At 36.4% G+C, this 23,958-nt stretch overlaps 1 protein-coding gene across 5 annotated transcripts in view; it reads right to left on the bottom strand.

Annotated features, from left to right (window-relative positions):
• Positions 1-23,958, bottom strand: part of Dmxl1 (Dmx like 1) — a 135,517-nt gene that overhangs the window by 79,891 nt on the left and 31,668 nt on the right. For all 5 annotated transcript variants that reach the window (XM_051200966.1, XM_051200968.1, XM_051200967.1 and 2 more), the window contains exons 4-15: positions 22,797-22,875; positions 20,377-20,509; positions 16,008-16,074; positions 15,316-15,494; positions 11,659-11,848; positions 9,344-9,512; positions 5,935-6,147; positions 4,831-5,084; positions 4,046-4,730; positions 3,835-3,956; positions 1,142-1,231; positions 961-1,063 (exon numbers count right to left, since the gene is read on the bottom strand). In XM_051200966.1, the coding sequence (XP_051056923.1) occupies positions 961-1,063; positions 1,142-1,231; positions 3,835-3,956; positions 4,046-4,730; positions 4,831-5,084; positions 5,935-6,147; positions 9,344-9,512; positions 11,659-11,848; positions 15,316-15,494; positions 16,008-16,074; positions 20,377-20,509; positions 22,797-22,875 (2,284 nt within the window). The remainder of the gene's footprint in view (positions 1-960; positions 1,064-1,141; positions 1,232-3,834; positions 3,957-4,045; positions 4,731-4,830; positions 5,085-5,934; positions 6,148-9,343; positions 9,513-11,658; positions 11,849-15,315; positions 15,495-16,007; positions 16,075-20,376; positions 20,510-22,796; positions 22,876-23,958) is intronic.

The following is a 23,958-nucleotide window of genomic DNA, read 5'->3' as shown; positions in this document are numbered from 1 at the left end:
GCTGGGCAGAGAAAGGAATATAAGGAGGAGGAAATAGGAACTGAGAGCTTTTTGCCTCTGAGAATTCATGGAGACAGGATTGCTATTTCAGCTTGGTAGATGGTTTAAGAACCACTGGCTTGGCTGCTTTTCTTCTCTGATTTTCAGCTTGAAGCCTGAACCCCAATATCTGTCTCTGGGTTTATGTTTTTCATGTTACACAAGTGTCCACATTTTTGAAATCAATACATCCATGTAAAGAGCACTCATTCAGGCTGGAGAGATGGCTAAGCAGTTAAGAGCCCTGACTGCTCTTCCAGAGGACCCTGGTTCAATTCTCAGCACTCACAGAAAATCTCAGCTGTCAGTAACTTCAGTTCCAGGTAATCTGACACTGTCACAGAGACACACATACAGGAGAAACACCAATGTGCATTTAAAAAAAAAACAAAAACAAAAAACTTAAAAAAGCACTCACTCACATGGTAATAATGAATTCCATCTACTGTGTATTTAAAGTAACATGTAACTGGGATGAGGGTATGGCTCAATTGTAGAACACTAGCTTAGGTGGCCCAATCACCAGGCCAGTTTAAAAAAAAACAGTCTTGGAAGGAGATCAGGCAGCAGAGAAGAACTAAGAGCAATGTAACATACAACTAAGGAAACAGTCAATTTACTTTGATTTGTCTATTTCCTGGTTAAGAATAAAAAGATAAGCTACAAGAAGGGCTTATTTCTATAATCAAGCTATTCAGGAGGCTGAGGCAACAGAATACCTTGAGCCGGGAATTTCAAGGCAAGCCTAAACTACTAACTAGACCACATAAACACATACATTCATAAACAGAAGAAATAACATTACTAATGCTTAAAAACAAAATCAACCTGGAATACAATCTGAGATGTATTAATTTATCTTTATAAACTATGTAACATAAGCTGCATCATATTTCTCATCACATCAAATGTTTTCCTTACCTGGATCCAATAAAATGTTATTTTTTCCCAGACTTTTCTTCTCAAGGTTATTCAAAATGAAATCTTCTTGAAAAACATGAAGCAACTGGGTTTTTCTGCCATGCTGAGATAAATAAATACCAACATAAATTGACATATCTGTCATTAACCTAATGCTAAACAGCAGAAAAATAATACTTACAAGCTTGGTAATGGGATCTAATGCAATAATGCAACCAGGCCTGGCTGTTGATTGCTGACTGACGATGTTAAACACTTCACCAACATATTTCTGGGGGAAAAAACCCAAAAAAACCAAAAAACAACTCCTTTAGTAAACAAATTAAAAAGTAACTAAAACCAAATATGAAATTAAGATAAGTAGCAAATTCAAGTAAGCCTAAACAGTTTCTTTCAACTATAAATAGTATAGGATTTTACCTTAATAGAAATTACATAGAAATGAACAGAATTACAGCTCAATAGGTAAAGAGGGATAAAATAAAGGCAATGTTTGGTAACTTAGAGGGAAAATATATCAACCAAAGTGAAAGACTGCCTTCAACTTTCTGGATATACTCTAAACAATGATTTTAGAATATCAATCTTTCAGAGTATTGTATTTATTTTGTTGTTATGCTAACAATGAAACCTAAGGTCTTGTTCATGCTAAATATATGATCTTTCACTGAGCTACATCCCCTGAGTTTCCTTATTAGTCATCATAAGGATAGTTTGTTTACCTCGATAAACACTCCAATTTTAAGGCAGGGTCTCTCTCTCTCGTGTGTGTGTGTGTGTGTGTGTGTGTGTGTGTGTGAGTGTGAGTGTGAGTGAGAGAGACTGGTTGTAGAGAGGGAGGAGTGATGAGCAAAGGGGTCAAGACCATGCTGGAGAAACCCACAGAAACAGCTGAACTAAGCAAGTGGGAGTTCACAGACCCCAGTCTGATAGCTGGGGAACCAGCATAGGACCAAACAAGGCCCCCTGAATGTGGGTGTCAGTTGGGAGGCCTGGGCAATCTATGGGGCCTCTGACAGTGGAACCAGTATTTATCCCTAGTGCAGGAATGGACTTTGGCAGCCCATTCCCCCATGGAAGGATACTCTCTCAGCCTAGATATACGGGAGAGGCCCTAGGCCCTGCCCCAAATGATGTGACAGACTTTGATGATTCCCCAAGGAAAGGCTCACCCTCCCTGGGAAGAGGATGGGGATAGGATGGGAGTTTGGTTGGGGGCATGGGAAGATGGGAGGGAGAGGGAACTGGGATTGGTATGTAAGTCAAGATTGGTTTTCATTTAAATAAAAATGTTTTAAAAATATAGGTTAATTTAAGTTAAAAGTGCTAGTTAGAAACAAGCCTAAGGTACTGACTGAGCCTTCATAATTAATGAGAAGTATCTGTGTGGTTATTTGGAAGCAGGTTAATAGGACAGAGAAAGACTTGCTACAGTTTCTATGTAGTTTTCGGAGGAAGTCCAAGTTACTGGAATGAATTATAAGGCCCCATAGATTCCTGACTATTCCACCTTATTTTATTCCACAATGATCTCCCAAGGGTCCTATTATAACACATAACCAACATGTTTTGACTGCAGTGTCCATGAAGAAGTTAACCTTTTTGGATCACTCTTCCTGTTGTCTAGCTCACTCTACTCCATCATGTCTTTTCTATAAAGCTTTCCCATAGACAACAACTTAAGGGGCACTCCCTACTTCTTTGGCAACACTGTTTCTCTCCACAGCACTTGTTAATCAATGTATTTTTATTTAGTTCTCTTCAGCCAGAGCTATCTTGCTTCACTAGAATGAGTTTTGTTGTATCAGTGTAATTTTTATAGGCAAATTCACAGCTGTTAAAATAATACCTATAAATAAATATCCTTGATAAATGTCTCTTTCTACTAAAGCAACATGTATGTATACACATACACACTTTGCAAAAATACTGTATTTTGTAAATTTATACTTTAAAAAGAAATTATCATCAAACAGACTAGAATAAACCAAGTATTCTACTATTTTATAATCTAAACATTAAAAAAATTAGTAACTGTTAGGTTTAACTTAGGCTACAATCTCTTAAGAAGGAAGCTTGAGCACAGCCTGAAAGCTGCCTCAAAAGATATTTCCTCAAAAGATATTTAAAACCAGCAAACAAGCTTGACATGCTGGCAAATGCCTACAAATGGAACACACAGGAGTATGAAGCAAAAGAACTATGTGTTCAAGGATAGCCTGTCTCAAAATAAATAAATAAATAAACAAACAAACAATTGTTTTTTGGTAAAGTCAACCAACCAAAAAACAAAAAACCTGACTAAACACTAGAACTGAAAGCTGCAGAAATGCTTTCTTGGTGGAGGTGCTCAGTAAATGGAGCCAGTGGACTCCCACTAGTCAGGCTTAGGAAGAAGTGGGGTCTCTTCCATAGTAGCCGTGTTACAGGGGCATACAAAAACTTGCCTCAGCTGCAACCAAGCTGAAGGCCTTTTCTTTTCATGTTTAAGATTAAAATTCTACTCTTATTATTCTAGCTCCCTTTAACTATACAAGTAGCAATAACTTCTACTACAATAGGTAGTTCCCCATTTATCTTTAAGAAAAAGAAACAAATAACTAGACTTTTCTTTTTTCTGTCAGGAGAAGGACGTGGGAGTGGAACTTATGGATCACGGTATGCTTACATACATGCTCAACCACTGAGCTATACACCCAACCTAAAAGTAATGAAAGGGCTTACCTTAAAATCACTACACAAGTACAAAACTAATGTGAAAAATATATAGTAAAAAAATACACTTATCTGTCATAAATTATTGGTCACAATTCTAGAACAGGCCAAGTAAGCATAGGCTAAATATCTAAAAAACAAAATAAAGCTAGTACTCACAGAAATTTCAGGGTTGGAAAGCTCATATAAAAGTTTCTTGGCATCAATAACAGCTTCATATAACCTCAGATATTGTCCATCACTAGCTACAAAGCATGCACTAGGAGAGTTGCAGTATGCACCTAGAAAGTATTTATAAATATTTAAAATTTAACTTTTAGCAAGAGTGTCTGAAAATCAAATTACTGCAATAAAATCACAGTATGCTTACCTAGACAGTAACTGGGTATAAGAGTAGGGAGCCATGCCACATTGGAAAAGGCAGAAACATGAAGAGAGTTAATCCGGGCCAGCTCAGATACTCCTCCAGAAAAAGATAATGGCCCAACTGGATCAACCCTCCAAAGAATAAGTTCACTATAAATCGCATTGGGATCTTGAAAAGCCATATCAACATTATTTTTATCTTGCTGTGTCAAGGAACATTCTTCTGTATTTATAATGTCATGAGCTTGCTTTTGGTTACCCACATTTGGTGTCCTTAATGCATTATGGTGTGAAGTTGTCAGTAACAATGGTAATACTGAGTGACAAGCTAAATCATTAAGATGAAATCGATGACCACAATATCTGGATTTGTGAGAAATACTAAGAACTGTAGAAAAAGCAGATTCCTCAGCAAAACTAACCAGCCACTGATTCAAAGAACCATCAGCATGCTTTGAAATCATCATAACATTAGGAGTGAAAATACTTAATTTTAAATTGTTCGATGATTTACTGTGACCAGAGGAAATAAGCATTGATGTAGAGCGAGTGAGGCCAGTAGGTTTTTGTTTTCCTTGTTGAATAGCCAAGTCAACATTCTTGGTACAGGCATACATAACTATGCTTTTACAGAGAGAGTTTGCATCGCCTGTGGGGAAAGCTACAGGAATTCTGGAAACAAAGGACACCTAGAATTAAGAAAGTAGGCATTAGAGCATATAATTACATAAAAACAGTACAAAAAATTTTCACATAAAAAAGAAGTAAATCATGGATAACTAACAGTACCTGTACTTGACGAAACATACCAGGCTGGTATTCATCCAGCCAATCTACATGCCAAACTAGTAAAGAACCATCCATGGGATGAATACTGAAAAGCATGTCTGCATTTTTACTCCATTCAGACAGAAGCACTTCAATCTGATGGTCAATGGCAGCTGACGATAACGGTGTAAAATTTGAGTTTGGTAACATTTTATCTTCACCCAATTCCTTCTTCTCATGATTTATTTTTAAGTCATCAACAACATCATCCATTTCTGTAAGCAAAAGTTCATGGGCCAAATGAATACAATAAAGCTATCGCTACAAATTAAGACAGAGCTTTCTAAATGAATTCTAAGTGACAAACCATACTTTTTGTATAACAAGAAATAAAATCAATGAAGTTAACTTAGGAATCAGACAGCTACCAGGACTATTAATAGGCACAAAAAGCCCAGACTATATGCCCTTTCCTCAACTCCTGGATCAGGAATATGGGGAATTTTTAAAAGAGGCAATTAAAACTTTTTTTCACCATATTTAAATGAAAACTGAAAATTGAGCAAAATTTACAAGTCAGTTAGAAAACGAGACCACTTGGGACTCTGTGATTGTTTCTTACTAAGTAATGAGAGTAGAAGCGGTATGTGTCAATTCTGAGCCAAGGCAGAGAAACAGCTGTACCTCTCACTGCTCTCTCTTCCTTCTCCATATCCAGCAGCAGGATAAACACAGACAAGTTTAAAACCCCTATATACAATGCAGTTTGGTGTTGGTGGTACAGTGTTTCTCAACTCTAATGTACATACACACAGATAAACTATTTATTAAATTGCAGATTCAGGTGAGTAACATGTGAGACTATATACTTGATGACATTAATTCATATGTAGTTCATAAAGTAACAGAGTTATGGGCTGACAAATCCAAAAGATCAGAAAACTCTCAAAAAAAAGTGACATGAGCAAGAGCATCTACACCAAATTATTAAATGAGCCAAGCCATATTTACATTATGCCATAACAAGCTTGGAGATTATCTCTGGCAATACACAGTTTTATCCTCATATGAAAACTATTTGTTTATGCCTGCAAATTTAAATTTTCATCCTTCTTAAATCTTTACCTTCATCAGATTTTATATCTGGCTGAATAGAGTCTTCTACACTGGCCTCAGATGAGGGTTGTTCAAAACTTTTTCTAAGTTGCTGTAAGAAGACTTCCATGGACAATGTAAAATGCAGCTCTTTATTGTTTAACCAGTGTACCACAAAAGGTCCACACTTCTCTTCATTTTCACTTAAACTTAAAGATGTAATAGATGGAAGAAGTGGGATGTCTATAAAGAAAAACAAATTAGAAAATTCAAATTTGAACAACTATAACATAGAACACATTTATACTTTCTATTTTCATTATTGACATCATACTTACCTTTTATCTGAGAAAAAAACTTAACTATTTTTAAATATAACTTAAGAAGTTTTTTTAAGCCAGAAATTGGAAATAGTCTAGATGTCCATCAACTGATAAATGGATAATGAAAAACAATGGAATACTATTCAACTATTTAATAAAATTATGAAATTTGCAGGTAAATGTATGAAGCTGGAAAATAAAAATCATCCTGATGTAACCCAGACCACAAAAGGCAAATACCATGTGTTTTCTCTAATATGTGGATGTTACCTTTTAAGTTTTTGATATGTGTGTTAAGCCAAATAACCACAGATGTTAGGAACTAGTAAGGGACCAGCGGGGAGGAGAGGACCTCACAAGAAGGAAGAAATAGAATAAAGTGTTAAAGAGAGATAAAGGGAAAATGACAATAGAAGGATTAAATGTCAAGGGAGATAAGACAGGGTAAAGTAGGATATATGAGGAGGAAAAGCTAACACTAAAGGTCATTTGAAAAACCATATGGATATCTGTTTTATATAATATAATTTCCTATTATAGAAGTTTCCTAAAACATACACATATATGAAAGGAATTTAAGTGGAGTCACCATTTAGGAAAAAGACAATGCCCCAACTAAACATCTTATACCACCAAACAAAACCTCCAGTGCCAAGAATGAGTTACATCATATTGTCAGCCAAAGGGGTTCCAGGAACACTTCCTCCCTGAAATACCACTGGCAACTATCAAGGCTGTTGGTTGCTCTCTACAACCTGACAGTGAGTTCCTATTGTTGAAGACAAGACTTGCATTATCGACAATGGAAAAACTAAGCTAGTACCCAACTAGAAGCTTTACTCCTGTTGACTAGTGTTTATGGTGCTGGAAGGTATTCTGCACACCACTGGAAGAAAACAGTTATCATCAATCTCACCCAGCTATGAACCCTGTGATCAAACAGTACTTGCCTGCAAGGTATACTGGTATAATAGTGGCACAAACCACATCTAATACTGTTAAAGTTGTCAAGAACCTGAAACCACATTGGTCATGGATCTAGGAAAAACACCACTACTATTATTCTGCTAAATGGATATAGCAACAAATTACTTCTAATGACATATTTATGCCATAGATCAGTGCCTGGCTCAAGCCCTCATAGGAGAAGCTTCTGGCAATACATGGCACTTAACAAAGAGATCCATCAACTGGACAATGTACAAAGAACGAGAGACTTTGTAGCACTTGGTCCTAACTAAATGACTGTCTTCATCAAACTCCTCCCCTGAAGGTTAAAGTATCTAAGCATGAGAGAAGGCAGAAAGACTCTAAGAGCCAAAGATAATGGATGAATCCAAGGAAATAGTGTCTTCTAGACTCAACAGGATTGATGCCCATATGACTCACAGAGACTGCAGCAGTACACACAATCTGCAAGGTTCAAGCCATATGGGGTCCCAGTACTGAGAAGGGAAAAATGGGCACAAAGTCCTAGCTCTAACACAATGGTTACTTCCAGTCAATACCTGCCAACAAAGGGAAGATCACTTTTCTACAATGGAGTGTGACTGCATATATCAATCACACTCCAGGTTAGGCCACATACCCAGGAGTAACTGGCCAACACAAAACAAACTCCATGATCTTTTATGGCCTTTTTGTTTGAGTACTTTTGTCTTACTGATTTTTCTGTTGGGGATAATTGGATAAGAAGGGAGGCTCTTGGAGTTAGGGAAAGGGAAAAACATGATCAAAATATCTTATATGAAAATTTAAAGATGAAAAAGAATATAAAAATATGTACTTCTGATATAAGTACTCAATTAAGTATACTAAAGTACAAATCTAACCAGTTACTACAAAGATAGTCCCTAATAGAATTAAAGAAAATTTGTCTACCATATTAATAAGATCTGGATCATATTGTTATATGTAGAACCATAAAGGCTGTAATGGTTTGCTTTCATGATAAAAGGATTTTAAAAAATCAATAGAATTGTCTGTTAGATTTATCTACAGTTAAGACAAAAGTAGAAACAACAGTGATACACCAAATCCTTCCAATCTTTGCAAATTAGTGCCATTCTCTGGTGAGTAAACATTCAAATATGACCCTGTGAGGCCATTCTTATTCAAACCATCACAGTTTTACCTAGTGATCCACAATCTAAAGAAAGTTTTAATTGTCTTTATTGAATGCATGTCAAAGAAATGCCACACTCAAATTTAGGATTCTTTTCTCAATAATCTCTTAGGCTTTTTTCATTAATGGGGAATTCAAGCTTTATTTATGTAATAATGTTTATTTTTAAATTTATTTCATTCTTCGGAGGTACTGCAAATCAAACCAAAGGCCTCACACATAACAATAATGTATCTTATACTGCCCTTTACTCAACAGGGGCCTTCAAAATCATGGTATTGACCTTATAAGTAACTGCATTATAAGCACTGTTAATAAATGTGTTTGATAAAGTTGATAATTACCAAACGTAAGAAACTTTTTAATGAAGATAAATATACTGAAACTGATTATTTTCTTGGCTCATGAATACTTTTACAACTAGAATTACAGTCACCAAATAAATGCTAAGATGAAAAGTGATTATTTAATTCCTACCAAAAGTATGCTTTGATCTTACAGAGCTCATTCTGGTGGAGAGAATTCTCTCTAAGTAATTAACTGATAATTCCATTGCTATATTTTCTTGATAAGTACAATACTGCAATTTCTAGCTCCATGGAAATTGGTTATATTTAATTAATGCTTAAGAATATTCTATACTATCAAGGCCACCCTTGGTTATATAATGAGACTCTAAAAAGAGGAAGTAAAGAAGAAAGGGGAAGGGGAGGAAGGACTACATTCTGTAAGATATAAAAATAGCCAACTGTAGTTTTGTTCTGGGGGAAAGGACTATGTGCAAGCATTACCTTTCTTTTATTTATTTTTTTTTAAGAAATAATTTGAGATACTATTTTAAGTCCCTCAGTTGTGGCCCCTGATTTTTAAATTCACAGAAAATATTTACTGAAGTGATAAGTACTTCAACCTCCAAATTCATACGTTGATCTAGATTGTGTGGCTCTGCTAGTCTGTCTAATAATAGATATTTCACTACAGAAATAATTACCTGTGGCTGGGTTGATGCTGGCTGCAATATGAAAGTGACAAAGTGCATTGGCATGCAGTGGTGTGTTCCTGTGGACATGGTGAGGATCCTGCTGATGAGGCAGATAGCCAGTATGTGCTACAAGAGCAAGTGATCTCCTTCGACCTTTACGGAAAGGTCTCAGATTTACCTGGATAAATAAAATCAAAGTAAAATGACTGCTCCATTATGAGTGTCAGAATGGATATATATGCTATTTTATGTAAATTTGTAAAACACACCTCTTTGTATAGCAAATTTGAATCTTGAAGAATAAGTATCTAGCCTACTCTTTTCACATTTTCAACATAATAAAATCAACTCCCAGAACTTAAAAGTAAAAAAATAAAATAACCCCCCCAATTAAAAAAAAAAAAAAAAACAATTGGATGGGCATAATGGCAAACACAATTCAGCACAGCAGCTGGGAGAGAGGCAGGAAGACCTCTAACTGAGTCCTAGGCTAGCCTAGTCTTTACAGTGAGACTGCCAGTGCTACAGAGTGAGACCTTGTCTGTGTACTGTCTTTGTCCACAGATTACTGTCTGTAACTATGTAGTGAATGATATTACCCATTATGTGCTAGGAATTCTGATATTTTTTTTCAATCTCACGTGATATCCAGCTTAAACACTTTTTAAATATTTCATAACATAAAATAGTTCATATAGAACCTCAGATTTTCTAGCTAGTAAGAAGCGAAGTAGAATCTTAGTCTAACACTTTGCAATGCAATTATTACACAAAGACATTCTGTTGTTGAATATACAATACAACTCAATTAGATTCTAAACCATTAGAAAAATAGCTATTCAGCTGGGCATGATGGCAAAGGCCTTTAATTCCAGCACTCAGGAGGCAGAGGCAGGTGGATTTCTGTGAGTGCAAGGCCAGCCTTGTGTACAGAGTGAGTTTCAGGACAGCCAGAGCTGTTAAATAAATCCTGTCTTGAAAAACCAAAAAAGTATTTAATCTCAGCACTCTCAAGGAGGAGGCAAGCAGATCTTTGTGACTTGGAGTCCATCCTGGTCTACATAGTAAGTTCCAGGTCAGCCACAGCTACCTAGTGAAACCCTTTTGCAAAAAAGTTGCCCTGTGGTAAAAAGAACGTAAACGGCCTCTAAAAGCTCATTTGAGTTGTAGCTTTGATGGGGTAGGTGTGTCCTTGTTGGAGGAAGTGTGTCATTGTCAAGCTATGTCCAGTGTCAGTCCACTTCCTATGACCTACATAAGGATCAAGATGTAAGACACTCAGCTCCTTCTCTATCATGTCTGCCTACACACAGCCATTTACCACCATGATGATAATGGAGTAAACCTCTCAAAACTGTAAGCTTAAATGTTTTCCTTTATGTGATTTGCCATAATCATGCTGTCTTTTCATAGCAATAGAAACCCTAACTAAATCATGTTCTATACCCATACAAATTTAAAGTCAAATTATTTTCCAGACACTTCATGTTTTAATATTAAGAAAACAGTAAAAAGCCAGGTGTGGGGATGCACACCTTTAATCCCAGAATTTGGTGGGTAGAGGCAGAACCAGGCAGACCTCTGAGTTCCAAGCCAGACTGGTCTAGAGTTCCAAGACAGCCAGAGTTATACAGAAAACTCTGTTCAGGGAGAAAAAAGAAAAGTAATGAAGGAAGAGGATGAGAGAGGAAGGGAAGGGAGGAGCGGGAGGAGGGGAGGGAAAGAAAAAGAGAGGGGATAGAAGAAGGGAGGGAGGGAGGAAGGAAATACTAATAGTCAATATTTTTATTCTATTTTCAATCAGAAATGGTCTCACACTTAAAATTCCAGAAAACAAGAGACCGAAAAGGATGACTGGTATAATCCTGGAACTACAGTGTAAGTAAGACTTCATTTCCAAAGAGCAAAACTTGTTCTATATTCAATTAGCCCAAACATCAAACATCGACTTTTTCTGCCAATGCTTATAAATTAAACACTTGTGCTCTGGTGGGTCTGAAAGTAACGAAGGGTACAGGGTACAGTAAACAAATCTACTGTAAGTACTAAGAAAAAATAAATTTTATAGTCAAATCTTTGAATTCTCAGATTTTACGTGTGCTAAGTCAAATTGTTACCATCATTTTGCTACCAGTTAAGATTAATCTCATAAAGACAGCTGATGCATTGTAAAAAAAATACTTAAGTGTATTTTCTTAGTAAAAGGAACATTTCATAAGACACACTACTTCTTTTAATATTACTATATAATCTAAATACAATAAAAAGTGTATAAAAGACTTTAAAATATGTAGGAAACACATAACATAATAAAAAACACTTACTTCTAGAGCACTTTGAACTCGTTCTTTACTGGAAGCATTTCTCTTGAAGTTATTTGTTAAATTGATTGGTTCACACCAATGGTTATAGTCGCCTTCATATAACAAGCAGTCATTTGGTAAAAATGTTTCTACCCAAAGACGACATACATTATCCTTACAGCAAGTCAACAGTACATTACATACAGAAGCCCTGAAGAATAAAAAGTATTTTACAGACAATACTAATTATATTGCACTGCATCAAAAACATTCTCCAGTGTTTTTATACATATTTAAACACATAACTAACATTAATAAGAGAGCTAGAGAAATGCTCAACAGTTAGGTGACTGCTCCTCTAGAGAACCAGGGTTTGAATCCCAGTACTAATTAAGTCCAGTGAATTCCAGTTCCAGAGAATCCAACACCATCTTTCTAGCCTCCAAGGATACTGCACAGACATAAATGCAAGCAAAATACCTATATATATAGAATGTTTTTTAAAAAATGAAGAGAATGTACATTGAGATCACAACAGAAAATGTTTACCAACCTATTTCTTCGGTCTAGAAAACAGTTCTTGTTATAATAATCTAAGATTTTTATTACATCTTAGTTGATAAGCACAAAGCAATGTTCTTAGTAGAACTTCACTATTTAATCAGTGGATGACCATTATTTTAACTATCTCATAATGCTCAAGTTTTACTTTCTGATTAACCATATTTGTCCACTTCTTGCCTGCCTAGGCCCAAAGCAGTGATGTGCAAGAGATTACATGACAGACCTGCACAAACCAAATCCAACCTTAGTAATTCTGGACTTTTAGTTATTTCATTTTTATGATATCCTCATAATAAAGTATATATAGCCATTACCATAGACATTTTAACACATGAAAGGAAGGGAGGGAGTGAGGGTGGACAGTAAAGCCAAGAATAGAAGACAAAGAGCTAAGAAGAAAGAAATCTAATATTCTACAACAATTACCTTATCATCTATATGACTAAAAAGAACAAGTAACACAAAAGAAAAATGCAGCAAAATCAGGTTTGCCTAGATTACTCTGTAAACTTCAAGTCCCCTAGTCAATTTTCTCACCTCTTTCCCTATTTGACCCTCTTACTACCTTTCTCTGTCTACACCTTTGCATTCCTCTTTCCCACAACTTCTCCAATCTTCCCTTCTTTGGCCTCTGACATCATTCCCAGTCCCTCTAGGGCACAAATTCTTTTCATCAGCCCTGTTTGCCCTGCCCCTCACTCTTTTGATTTCTTCCTGAACCTCTTGCTTCTCATTTTTCATCTAACACTCATCCATCCCTTTCCATTTTCCCCTTCCTTTCTTCTATTCCTTGCCTATACTTATTTCCTCTCTGTATCTCATGTATTCATATATAGAGACCATAGCAATGAAATTTAAAATAAGCACATATGTCAAGAAAATAAATCAAAAGACAATAACAAAAGATAAAAGTTGAAAAGAAATACCAAAAGTTTAAGATATTTACCAAAGAGTAACTAGCAGAGTAGAAACGCTTATAAAGGAAGAGTAGAAGATAGTAACTTAAGGGTAGAACAGATGGCAATCAGATGAAAGGAAGGAACTTTAGAGAAATGAAATAAATCAGAAAGGACACAGATCAAAAGCAGATGACAGCAATGATCTTAATGTACATATAGCTTCAACAGACTCCATAAGATATTTAGTCAACAGAAACAACTGGCAGGTAATATACAATGGGTATACAGAGACTATGCATCTCTTTGCCAGTGTCTCCCTTGCTCTCTTCTTAGTTGCACTGTCCTCTAAGTATCTCAAGCTAATAGACTGAAGGTCCCCTTCCTCACTTCTTTTACAGTTATTATAACCTTGATGGTCTATCACAGTGGTTCTCAACCTTTCTAATGCTGTGACCTTTTAAGACAGTTCCTCATGTTATGGTGAACGCCAAACATAAAATTATTTTTTGTTGCTACTTCATTACTGTAATTTTGCTACTATTATAAATTATAATGTAAATATCTGTGTTTTCCTATGGTCTTAGGTGACTTCTGTGAAAGGGTTATTCACCCCTGACTCACAGGCTGAGAACCACTAGGCTATCATATTGATACAAAGCCCACACAGCACATAAAACCCACAACTAACAATATGTTTAACCTCACAGAAAGCAACCCTGTAATGGGTTACTTGTCCTCACCATCTATCTATTCTATACTGACGGTTTTGCAACTTGTTATCCCCAGCCACCTTTTGGAGCTTCCTGCAAGATATCACCAACTTTCCAATCTGTCCTATATCCATCACTTTTTAACAGTAAAGCATATGCTCACTACACAAACGTATCTACTGTTCTTTCTCAATCCAATGGTCTCTCTGCATTCAATTTTACCACATTAAAAAGGAAAAAGAGAAAGACTCTAACATAATAAAATGGCCCAAAGGCAAAGAGGTGGGAGATTACCTAAAACTGCTTCATTGTTATTTGCAGGTACCCTAAATGCCCCAGTTTTAGGCATCTGCTTCAGCCTTCACTATGATGAGTTCTGTCAAAACCTAAGTAAGCTAAGTCAGTCCCCCCAAAATTTCAGTAATTCATACTCCTGTTTAGTATTTTGATAGTTGTAGCATCAGTAAATGAGAATTTTCATTTATTATGTATCAGAATAAATCAGTGTCTATAAAACAATACTCTTCAGACAGATTTAAAAGACAAATTTGTGATGAGCAAGCTGGAGTCACTCAAAACTTTCAAAGCAAGAGTTAACATGTACAATAAGATAATTTTATTCAAAACGTTACTTTATGGATGCAGGTAACAGAGTACAAGAACTTAAGTGAATCTGAGGTGAGGTTCCTTCAGCTGACAATACGGATTACCCAGACCACTGTCTCTTATCTTGAAGACTCTGACACAAAAGATAAGAACAGAACTATTACTTTCCTTAGCATTTCTCTTCTACACTTAAACTCTGACTAGAGGGTTAGAACAGGAAGAGTAACTACTATACTGTAGCTCAAAAATCTAGGTATATCCTAATGGTCCAAAAGAGCAAAATAAAGTCAACAAATGACTTAGGTACAACACTATAATTCTACTTGAACATCTCAGATGCTAAAACTCAACAGCACTAAAAAGGTAAGAGATAACCAAATTTGCACTGCAATGAAGTACAAGATGGATTTCTAGATGTACTTACCAGATCTATGTAACTTACCACAAGAACACAAGAATTCTAGGTGATAGTAACTTTTTCAAGGACAACAGAAAAGTACTAACAGGCACATATTTCTGAGTTTGTATGGGTTAAACTGATACCTAACTCAGAGATGATAATATAAAGAATTAACTCTACTTTATTCAATGATGTCCTTTCCATAAAGGTTATTTTGTTTGTTTTTAAAAAGGATACAAAAGAAAAAAGTCTACAGCATTCTGTATAGGAAATACAGCAGAATAGAAAACAAAGAAAAGAAAAACATGTAGAACTCTATGACAAAGATATTTGATGTTGAAATTAATTATCTTGGTCTTAAATTCCTTTTGAGATCTCCGGACCTAAAAAGTCTGGAAAAATCAACTATTATCCTAATCTTCAAAGACTCCAAGAAAGAAAACTAGCAAAATGGTAATGTTCTCTTAACACACAGTGAAATCACAACCAATCAACTGACCTCGGCATATATTTGCTTGTTTTACGCCAGGAAAATCCATTTACAGCTCGTGGATGGGCCAGATACACAAAAGAAAAGTCAATTTCTCCTTGGGATTGTTTTTCTGAATTTTTATCTGGAGAGGTAACAGCTGGTCGCCAGTTTTCTACATTATACCATACCTTTAGAAGACAGTCATCCTAAGGAGAAAAAAAGTATCCAATGACCATATAACTTCCTGCATTATTCAGGAAAAGTGAAATTAAGGGTTTCTTTTCCCACAAGCCAAAAATCAAGTAAGAGTGCAATACTAAAACGAATAAGTCAGTTAATGTTTATAAGTTCAAAAATAAAGTACAGGAGGCAGGGGATAGCTCAATGGTTAGAACATGTGATCCATGAGCAGAAGAATCTGAGTCTGACCCTCCAGTGACCATATAAAACAGTGCCACAGTGCTTGCCAGTAATCCCAGTTGGAAAGGCAGGGAGGGACAGGAGATTCTGGCCAGCCAATGTAGGCCACACTGAGATCCAGGTTCAGTAAAAAATAAGGTGATACTGATAATGAAAGATAGTACTTGATTTCTGGCCTTTATTCTGTATGCACAAGCCTGGACATGCACCACACACATGTGTACACAGAGGCAGGTGTACACATAAGCTTAAAATATAGTACAGACATACAATTTGACAACAGTATTTTCAAAATTTACCTTTCCAGCAGTGGCAAAAAACTCTCCATCTGGTGAAAATTTCATTAAATGGACTTGGGAAGCGGTTCTGTAAATTAAACAGAGAAGGGATATTCATCAAGGAAACTAGGTTCAACATAATCATCACGCTTTAAATTAAACTCCAGCAATTTCTTATTCTTACAGAATTTGTTTGGTAACAGTTTCACACTCACTTTTTCCCCCTTATAAGATGAGGTGATTTAGGTTAGATCTTAACACTGGTTAAATAGTCCGCCTGCCTCTACAACACATACCTAGAACTACAGAGTATCATATCTGACTCCAAAGGTTGACTCAAGTTTTTTGTTGCTCCTGTTGAGAAATTTTTGTATTTGTTTTTGTTTTGTTTTGCTTTTTTTGCTTTTTGTTGTTAGGGATTGAAGTCAAGGGCCTGCATATGCTAAGTACGTGCTTTACTATACACCTCCTCCTCTAGACCCCTAACTTTTAAGCATATTCCCAAAAAAAACACAAGTTACTAAGAAACTTTAAATATAAAATACATAATTTCTAAGTCATGCAAATGTAGATAATTCCAGTATTCAGAAGGTAAAATTAAGAATATTGCAAGTTTGAGGACAAACACAATGACTACTTCAGGCAAACCACAGATGTATGGCAAAGCACTATCTCAAAACCCAACCCAGAGCAGTGGAAACTCCCTAGAATCTAGTAGCAATAAACCTAGTGAAGTCTCCTAATAATGGGGGATATGGAGACCAAACTGGCCATCTTCTATAACTAGGCAAGGCTCTTAGCAGCAGGACTGAGACATCAACCCAACCACAAAACCTTTGACCTATAATCTGTTCAGCATGCAAGACATGCTGGGGCAATGGTGACAAAGAACTTCTGTGAATGGACAACCCATGACTGGTCCAACTTTAAACTTATGCCATGAGAGGGAGCCCATGCCCAACACTGTCTGGATGGCCAAGAATCAGAGATAGTACAGTCAGAGACACAGGACAAAAGTAAACATGGCTGGCAAAAAACAAAACAAACAAAAAAATCCCCACAAAACAATAACAGCAAAAACAAAACAATGAAATGATTTCTAACAATATTCTGTTATACTCATAATCTGGTGTCTAGCCAAGTGTCATCAGAGAATGTGAGCAGATACAGAGACCTGCTGCCAAACAGTAAAGGGAACCAGTGACCCCCTCCCCCAAGAAGGAGAGAAAGGACTGGGGATGGTGGACACCATGAGAATATGGCCCACAGAATCAACTGAGCAAGGCTCATAGAGACTTACAGAAACTGAAGAAACAATCACAGACCCTGTATGGGTCTGAGAGAGGTCCTCTGCATAAACCTTACAGTTTGGTACTCTTGTAGTTCTCCTAACAATGGGAGTGGAGGAAGTCTGACACTTTTGCCTGCATTTGGGACCTCCTACTGGGTTGCCAAGTCTAGCCATGGTATGTGGGTTTATCGTATCTTGTAATGCCATGTTCAGTGGTTATCCCTAGAGGCCTGTTCTTTTGTTTTTGCTTTTTGGTTTTCTTTTGTTTTTGTTATTTTTGTTTTGTTTTGTTTTGTTTTGTTTTTCAAGGAAAGAGAGTAGGAGTTGATGTGAGTCTGAGGGAGAGGGAAGATTAGGGAAGAACTGGGTGGAGTGGAGGGAGGAGAAACTGAGGTCAGGATGTAATATATAAAAATATATAAGGGAAGACTAACAGTTAAAAAAACATTCCATTCTCTAAGAATCATACAAGTAATAATTGTTAAAACAAAACAAAACAAAACAACTTCATAAGTCTAACAATTTCCCTTTAAAGGTGAGAGAAAATTTCCAGAGGCATGGATCTCTAATACTACAATATATACTTTTTAAGACAACACTGTTATTAAATTAATTTTGCCTTCATCTGGTATAACATTTACTTAATGAAAGACTTATGTGTCGTAAAAGAATTTTAAATAATCATGAATTGCTTTGTCTACCTACTTAGTGCATACTTTTCTCCTCAAAGAAATTTTGTCTCATTATCCCATATTGCTTTCCACTCTTAACATTCATATATATTGAAAACCCGCATCATCATCATCATTTTCTTTTTCTTCATCCAAATTCATACTTAGCTATATCTGTGCCAAACTGAATAGCAAAGGATGTCAAATAGGTTTTTTCCTTCTTTCAGGTGGTGCTGGGATCAAACCTAGGGCTTAATGTATGCTAGCCGAGCAATAGCCCACTAAGCTCTATCCCCAGCCCAACAAGGACTTCTATCACAAATCTTTACAAGTACCCTCCCTTTTACATATAATAAAGAGATTCAAAACACTAATAAAAGAAGAAAATGAAATAATCTATAGTCTCAATACCACAACATTCTTTCTCAGACATATATAAGTACATACGATTTTTTTTTCACACCTTCTCTTTCCAATCCCCTCCCATCTACTGTCTACAGAAGAGAAACAGGAGGACAGGTTGGAAATGAGATTATATTTAGTAGGAAACGAGATCATATTTATAGTTTACATTGTAACAGCATTTACTTATTTAAAAATGTGAACATTTCTGCATCTAGATGAACAACAGGTGTTGCATCTACTTCCATCAGTTACTGGTTAAAGGCTTTATGATAACAGGGTATGCACCAATCTGACTACAGGAGATGGCCAGTTCAGGCACCCTCTCCACTACTGCTATGAGTCTTAGCTGGGGTCATCCTTGTGGATTCCTGAGTTTCCTGGCACCAAGTTTCTCCCTAACCCATAATGGCCCCCTCTATCAAGATATTTTTCATTGTTTTCCCTCTCTGACCCTCCCACCAGACTCAACCATCCTGATACATCATGTTCCCTTCCCCTCACCCTCTCCCCTCTACTCCCCCCAGCTTACCCAGGAGATCTCATCTATTTCCCCTTCCCAAGTGATCCATGCCTCCCTCTTAAGGTCCTTGTTACATAGGTTCTCTGGGGCTGTGGATTGTAGCATGATCAGCCTTTGTTTTACATCTAAGATCCACTAATGAGTGAGCACATACCATGTTTGTTATTCTGAGTTTGAATTACATCACTCAAGTTTCATCCATTTGCCTGAAAATTTTATGATGTCACTGTTTTTTTTTTTTTTTTTTTTTTTTTTTTAACTGCTGAGTAATACTCTAATGTGTAAATATACATTTTCAGTTGAGGGGCATATAGGTTGTTTCTAGGTTCTGGCTATTACGAATAAAGGTGTTATGAACATAGTTGAGTAAGTGTCCTTATTGTTTGACTGACCGACCGGCCTTTGGGTGTATGTCCAAAAGGGGTATAGCTGAGTTTTGAGGTAGATGGATTCCCAATTTTCTGACACACCACCATACTAATTTCCAAAGTGGCTGTGCAAGTTTGCACTGTGACGTCTTTGTTAGATGGGTCTTTTGTCCCTTTTTTGTCTGTTTCCTTTATTGTCTTTTGGCCTGAATGGCCAAGGGTTCTGAAATTGGCTGGTCATCAGATGAATATGGTTGTCTCAGCTGAGGTTTGTGGGATTTGGGTGACAAGATCCAGCATATCATCCAGTTCTTCTGGCTGGTGTGGGCTGCGTCTGTGCCTATGGAGTTTGTTCTTCCAATTGGTATAGGTTTTGCCTGTGCCCATTCTTCCAACAGATGTGGGTGGTACTTGTACCTATAGAGTCTGCTGATGTTGCTGGAAAGGGCTGTTCACAGGGAGGCTGCTCTTCTTCCAAATGGTGCAGATGGCACTTGTGACTGTGGGGTCTGTTATGTTGCAGGGGGAAGATGATGGGTTTGGTGGGTTTGGGTGGCAGAATGGGTCTTATAGGTTACTCTGTCCAATGGGTTTTAGTGGTGGTGGAGCCAACTGCTGGCTAGCTGCTGGGGCTCAGATGAGAGGGGAGGGGCACAGGATGTGCCCTGGGACTTAGGGCCTAGAACCAATTATATTTTTAAAAGAAAGCATTAACCCCAAAACTGTGCCTATTTCCCCTGAAGCTTTTATTTCCTTAGAGAAATGCTTTATTTGTATAGTCAAACATATTAATTTTTCCTTCTCTTTCAATTCTAGCTTTAATGTCATTTCTAGATTGGGTAGAAATGTATGTGCATACTTCCAAACACCATTTTTCTTTTTCCAGTAGCAACAGAACATAAATCACTAGTAAGATTGGGGAAGCTATAAAACAACCTGGAAGGCTCATTCCTTCCCTTCAACTGCATGTGCTCCCACTTCAGCTGTGGCTTTGTAGCAAGCATCTATGAATGAGGCATCTCAATGCCAACCCTAGACTCTAATGTCTGTTCACACAATGAACAGACTAAAAAATCATATATAAAACCAACTTATAAAACAAAAAAACAGTTAAACTCTCTAGTAACTTGCTTACTTGCAATGCCAAATGCACACCCAATCTCCAAAGTTAAGATCTGTTCTATCTGGATTTTCATCTTCAGTTTGCTTGCTTGAGTTATTGTTACACCAGAGCTGCAGACAGCTGGAACCAGTTAAAAGACGGTTACCTAAAGAAATATACAAATATATTATTAGCCATTTATTATGTAGGTAGTTAACACTGAGTTAACATACATTCTCAAAAATCTTATAAAACTGTAGAGTATAACAGTTTCTAAAAAGAAACTGCAAAAGAGTAACGTGGCTCAGTGGGTAAAGGCATTTACTTCTAAGCCCAATGACCTGAGCTCTAGTCCCAAAACATTCATGATGGAAAGATAGAACCAACTCCTGCAAATTGTGCTCTCTGAACTCCATACATACATATACATAATAAGTAATGTAATTTTAATAAACATTTGTGTTAAAAGCAAAAGAATAAATGTTTTAAAGATTGGACCTGTTTATATCCTCAGATGGAAGGAAATGATCCCATGAATCCCTGCCCTTCCCTTGAGGATTATTAAGAGATAATGGTAACTGGGGGGGGGGGGGGAGACAAATGAGCACCCACTCTGATTATCTACAGATTATCGGTCCCAAGAAAGAACATTTTATTTTGTGTTACAGCTACTGGTAAGGAGCCCATACTCTTGGAAATAATCCCTCACTCTGGATCCTTTAAGAAATCCTAATAAAGTGAAATGAGGAGGGAGGAAGGGACAGAGGGAGGGACAAAAGGAAGGAGAGAGGAAAGGTAAGAGGGAAGGTGGACAAGGGGAAAAAAAGGAAACAAAGAAAAGTCCAGCAAAAGCAGATTTAGATCAGAAATTCTTAAATCCATGTGTTTTCATCATTTAATTAGCCATGCAAATTGTGATCTTATTGTGTTTGATTTTTACTCTTTTGGCTTTCTGGTCTTTTTGAGGAGCCCACCACCCAGCTCCCAAATGAATACACACAGAGGCTTATTTTTAGTTATGAATGCCCAGACTTAGCTTGGCTTGTTGCTAGTCAGCTTTCCTTAACTTAACCTGTCTAACCTTTTCCCACTGGGCTTCCATCTTTTTTACTTCTATCTTATTTTCCTTCTTACTCCATGGCTGGCTGGGTGGCTGGCCCGACATCCTTCAAACTCCTCTCCTTGATCTATTGCTGCTCGTTTTCCTTCCTTGGTTTTCCTTCTGCTTATCCTCTTTGCCTGCCAGCCTCACCTGTCCTTGCTCCTGCCTGGCTATTGGCCATTTAGCTCTTTATTAGGACCATGAGGTGTTTCAGACAAGCAAAGTAACACAGTTTCACAGAGTTAAAGAAATGCAGCGTTAAAAAAAAAAAAGTCACACACCTTAAAATAATATTCCCCAACAGGATCTAGTTAGGCAAACTTAAATTTTGTTTCCTGTAAATTCAGAACTTTCTAGAGTTATGAGGATTAACTGTAACTTATACAAAGTCTGTAGTTAAGCCCCCAGGCAATATGACTTTCCCACACTTTGCACCAAGAATGGAATCTGTTTCTATTAATTCTTGAATGTTTGGACTCCCACCTTGTTTTGAACAGAATGAAACAGAAAAATCCTCTGGATAGGGAAGACCAGATTTTAAGAGTATTTGTAGCTTAAATTTCCAATCTCATGTAAAATTTACACTACCCTGGTGTAGAGAAACACGAGAAACAAGCCACATGAAGAGCAAAGATATCCCACAAGAGAACTAGCCAAAGTTCCATATATGGGAACAAAGTCTTTCGTGGATCCTTTACAAGTACTTAGGTAATAATACACAGATAAGAGACGAAAGCCTGAAACAATTTCAACCCATAAAAGAAAAGCAGGAAAATGATTGTTGCTTTCAGCTATGAAATATTTATTTCTATTTTGTATGTGTTTTTGCCTGCATGTCTGTTTGTGTACCACATCCTTTGCAATTAGACTTACATTTATGAGCCACCATGTTGTTGCTGGAGATGAAACTAGATTCCTCTGGAAGAACAAGTGTTCTTAACTGTTAGCCATCTCTCTATCCTCAAGTAATTTTTAAAGTAAATACATAACATAATACATAATACTGTTTTAGAAGTAACTTCTTTTTCCTATTTCATGTACTTGGCCCTAATTGTTAAAATCTCTCAAAAACTCAAGTCAAAAGAAGTCTTATCAATGAAATATTATTTTCCAGAGATACTTTTTTTAAACCTTTTTTTCCAAAAGTAATAGTTATTCTGTATAACATTTATCATGTCATATCATTTACTATCACTTGTATTTGACTTCATTACAGCATAAATCATAGAAGGGCACTATTTGTTTTATTTACTTTTGTATTCACCATAGTCTGACAGATGAAATACATAAGAGTAATAAAAACAAGTACATTAATGACATTTGTTCCAACTAATCTTGTTATATTCCTTACCTGTGGGATCCCAAGTTATATTAAGTGCTATTGAGTCCAGAAAAAATTGACCACTTTTCTGCCACTGACTATAAAGTTCCTAAAATGAGAAAAAAGTCAGTCAGCTAATTGTGAGTAGCTTCTTATATCAAATGAACATGTTCACATTTGCTGTGCTCATATAAATGTCATCCTTTTTTTTTTTTTTTTTCTTTTTGGAGAACAAAACAACTCAGTCTAGAGAAAAAAAAAAACCTGCTGGTTGAGACCCCTTTGGGGTTCTCGTAACAGATATCCTGCATGCCAGTTATTTAAATTATGATACATAACCATAGCAAAGTTACAATTAGAAAGTAGCAGCAAAAATAATTTCATGGTTGTGAGTTACCACAACACAAGAAACTATATTAAAGAGTTGCAGCATTAGGAAGTTTGAAAATCATTGAATTAGATGATAAATAGACTCTTGAAAGACTACCGATTGCTGGGATCTTAAAGTCTATCCTCAGTATAAATAACCAGTAAACATATATCTTACCTAGCTTGGCATCAAACATTGCTTACAGTGTGTGTATTTTATTATAGTAAAGTCCAAAGTGTAATTTTAAATGTGTGTCCATGGGCCAAATAGTTTAAATATTCTTTTATTAATGTTTCATCTCTTTTTTGAGATACATTACTTCCTTACTGTAAGACTTTCCCACTCTTTCAAACATATTTTATTTGAACCTAAAAAAGTACATGTGGTACTCTCTTTATATATGTGTGTGTGTGTGTGTGTGTGTGTGTGTGTGTGTGTGTGTGTATGTATATGATTTAAAACCAGGGGTGTCCATGCCACTAGTATGTAACCTAAAATTTTCTATTTAGTTCATTTTAAGTTTAAACTGTGGCCCATTAAATTAACCCATAAATCTGTCTTACTGCATTGCTCCTCAAACTTCCACACAACAAAGAATAGCCTATGATATTTATTAAAAGTTCAAGTTTCCAAACCCATCAGGTTCAAAAAGTGCACTTTGAAGCATGGGAATATAGACTTAAAACCAATACCTAAGGTGATTTTGGTACCACATGTGGACTACAGAATTCCTTTCTAGGGAACACAGACACTGACAGAAAAGCTCTCAATCACAATGAATATCAGAGCCTTTCATAGATAAATACACAGATGAATACAATC

The sequence above is a fragment of the Phodopus roborovskii genome, unplaced genomic scaffold (assembly GCF_943737965.1).
Source record: "Phodopus roborovskii unplaced genomic scaffold, PHOROB, whole genome shotgun sequence".
In the NCBI taxonomy this organism is placed as follows: domain Eukaryota; kingdom Metazoa; phylum Chordata; class Mammalia; order Rodentia; family Cricetidae; genus Phodopus; species Phodopus roborovskii.
The sequence above is the reverse complement of the archived record's forward strand: the minus strand, read 5'-3'. Positions and strand labels throughout refer to the sequence as shown.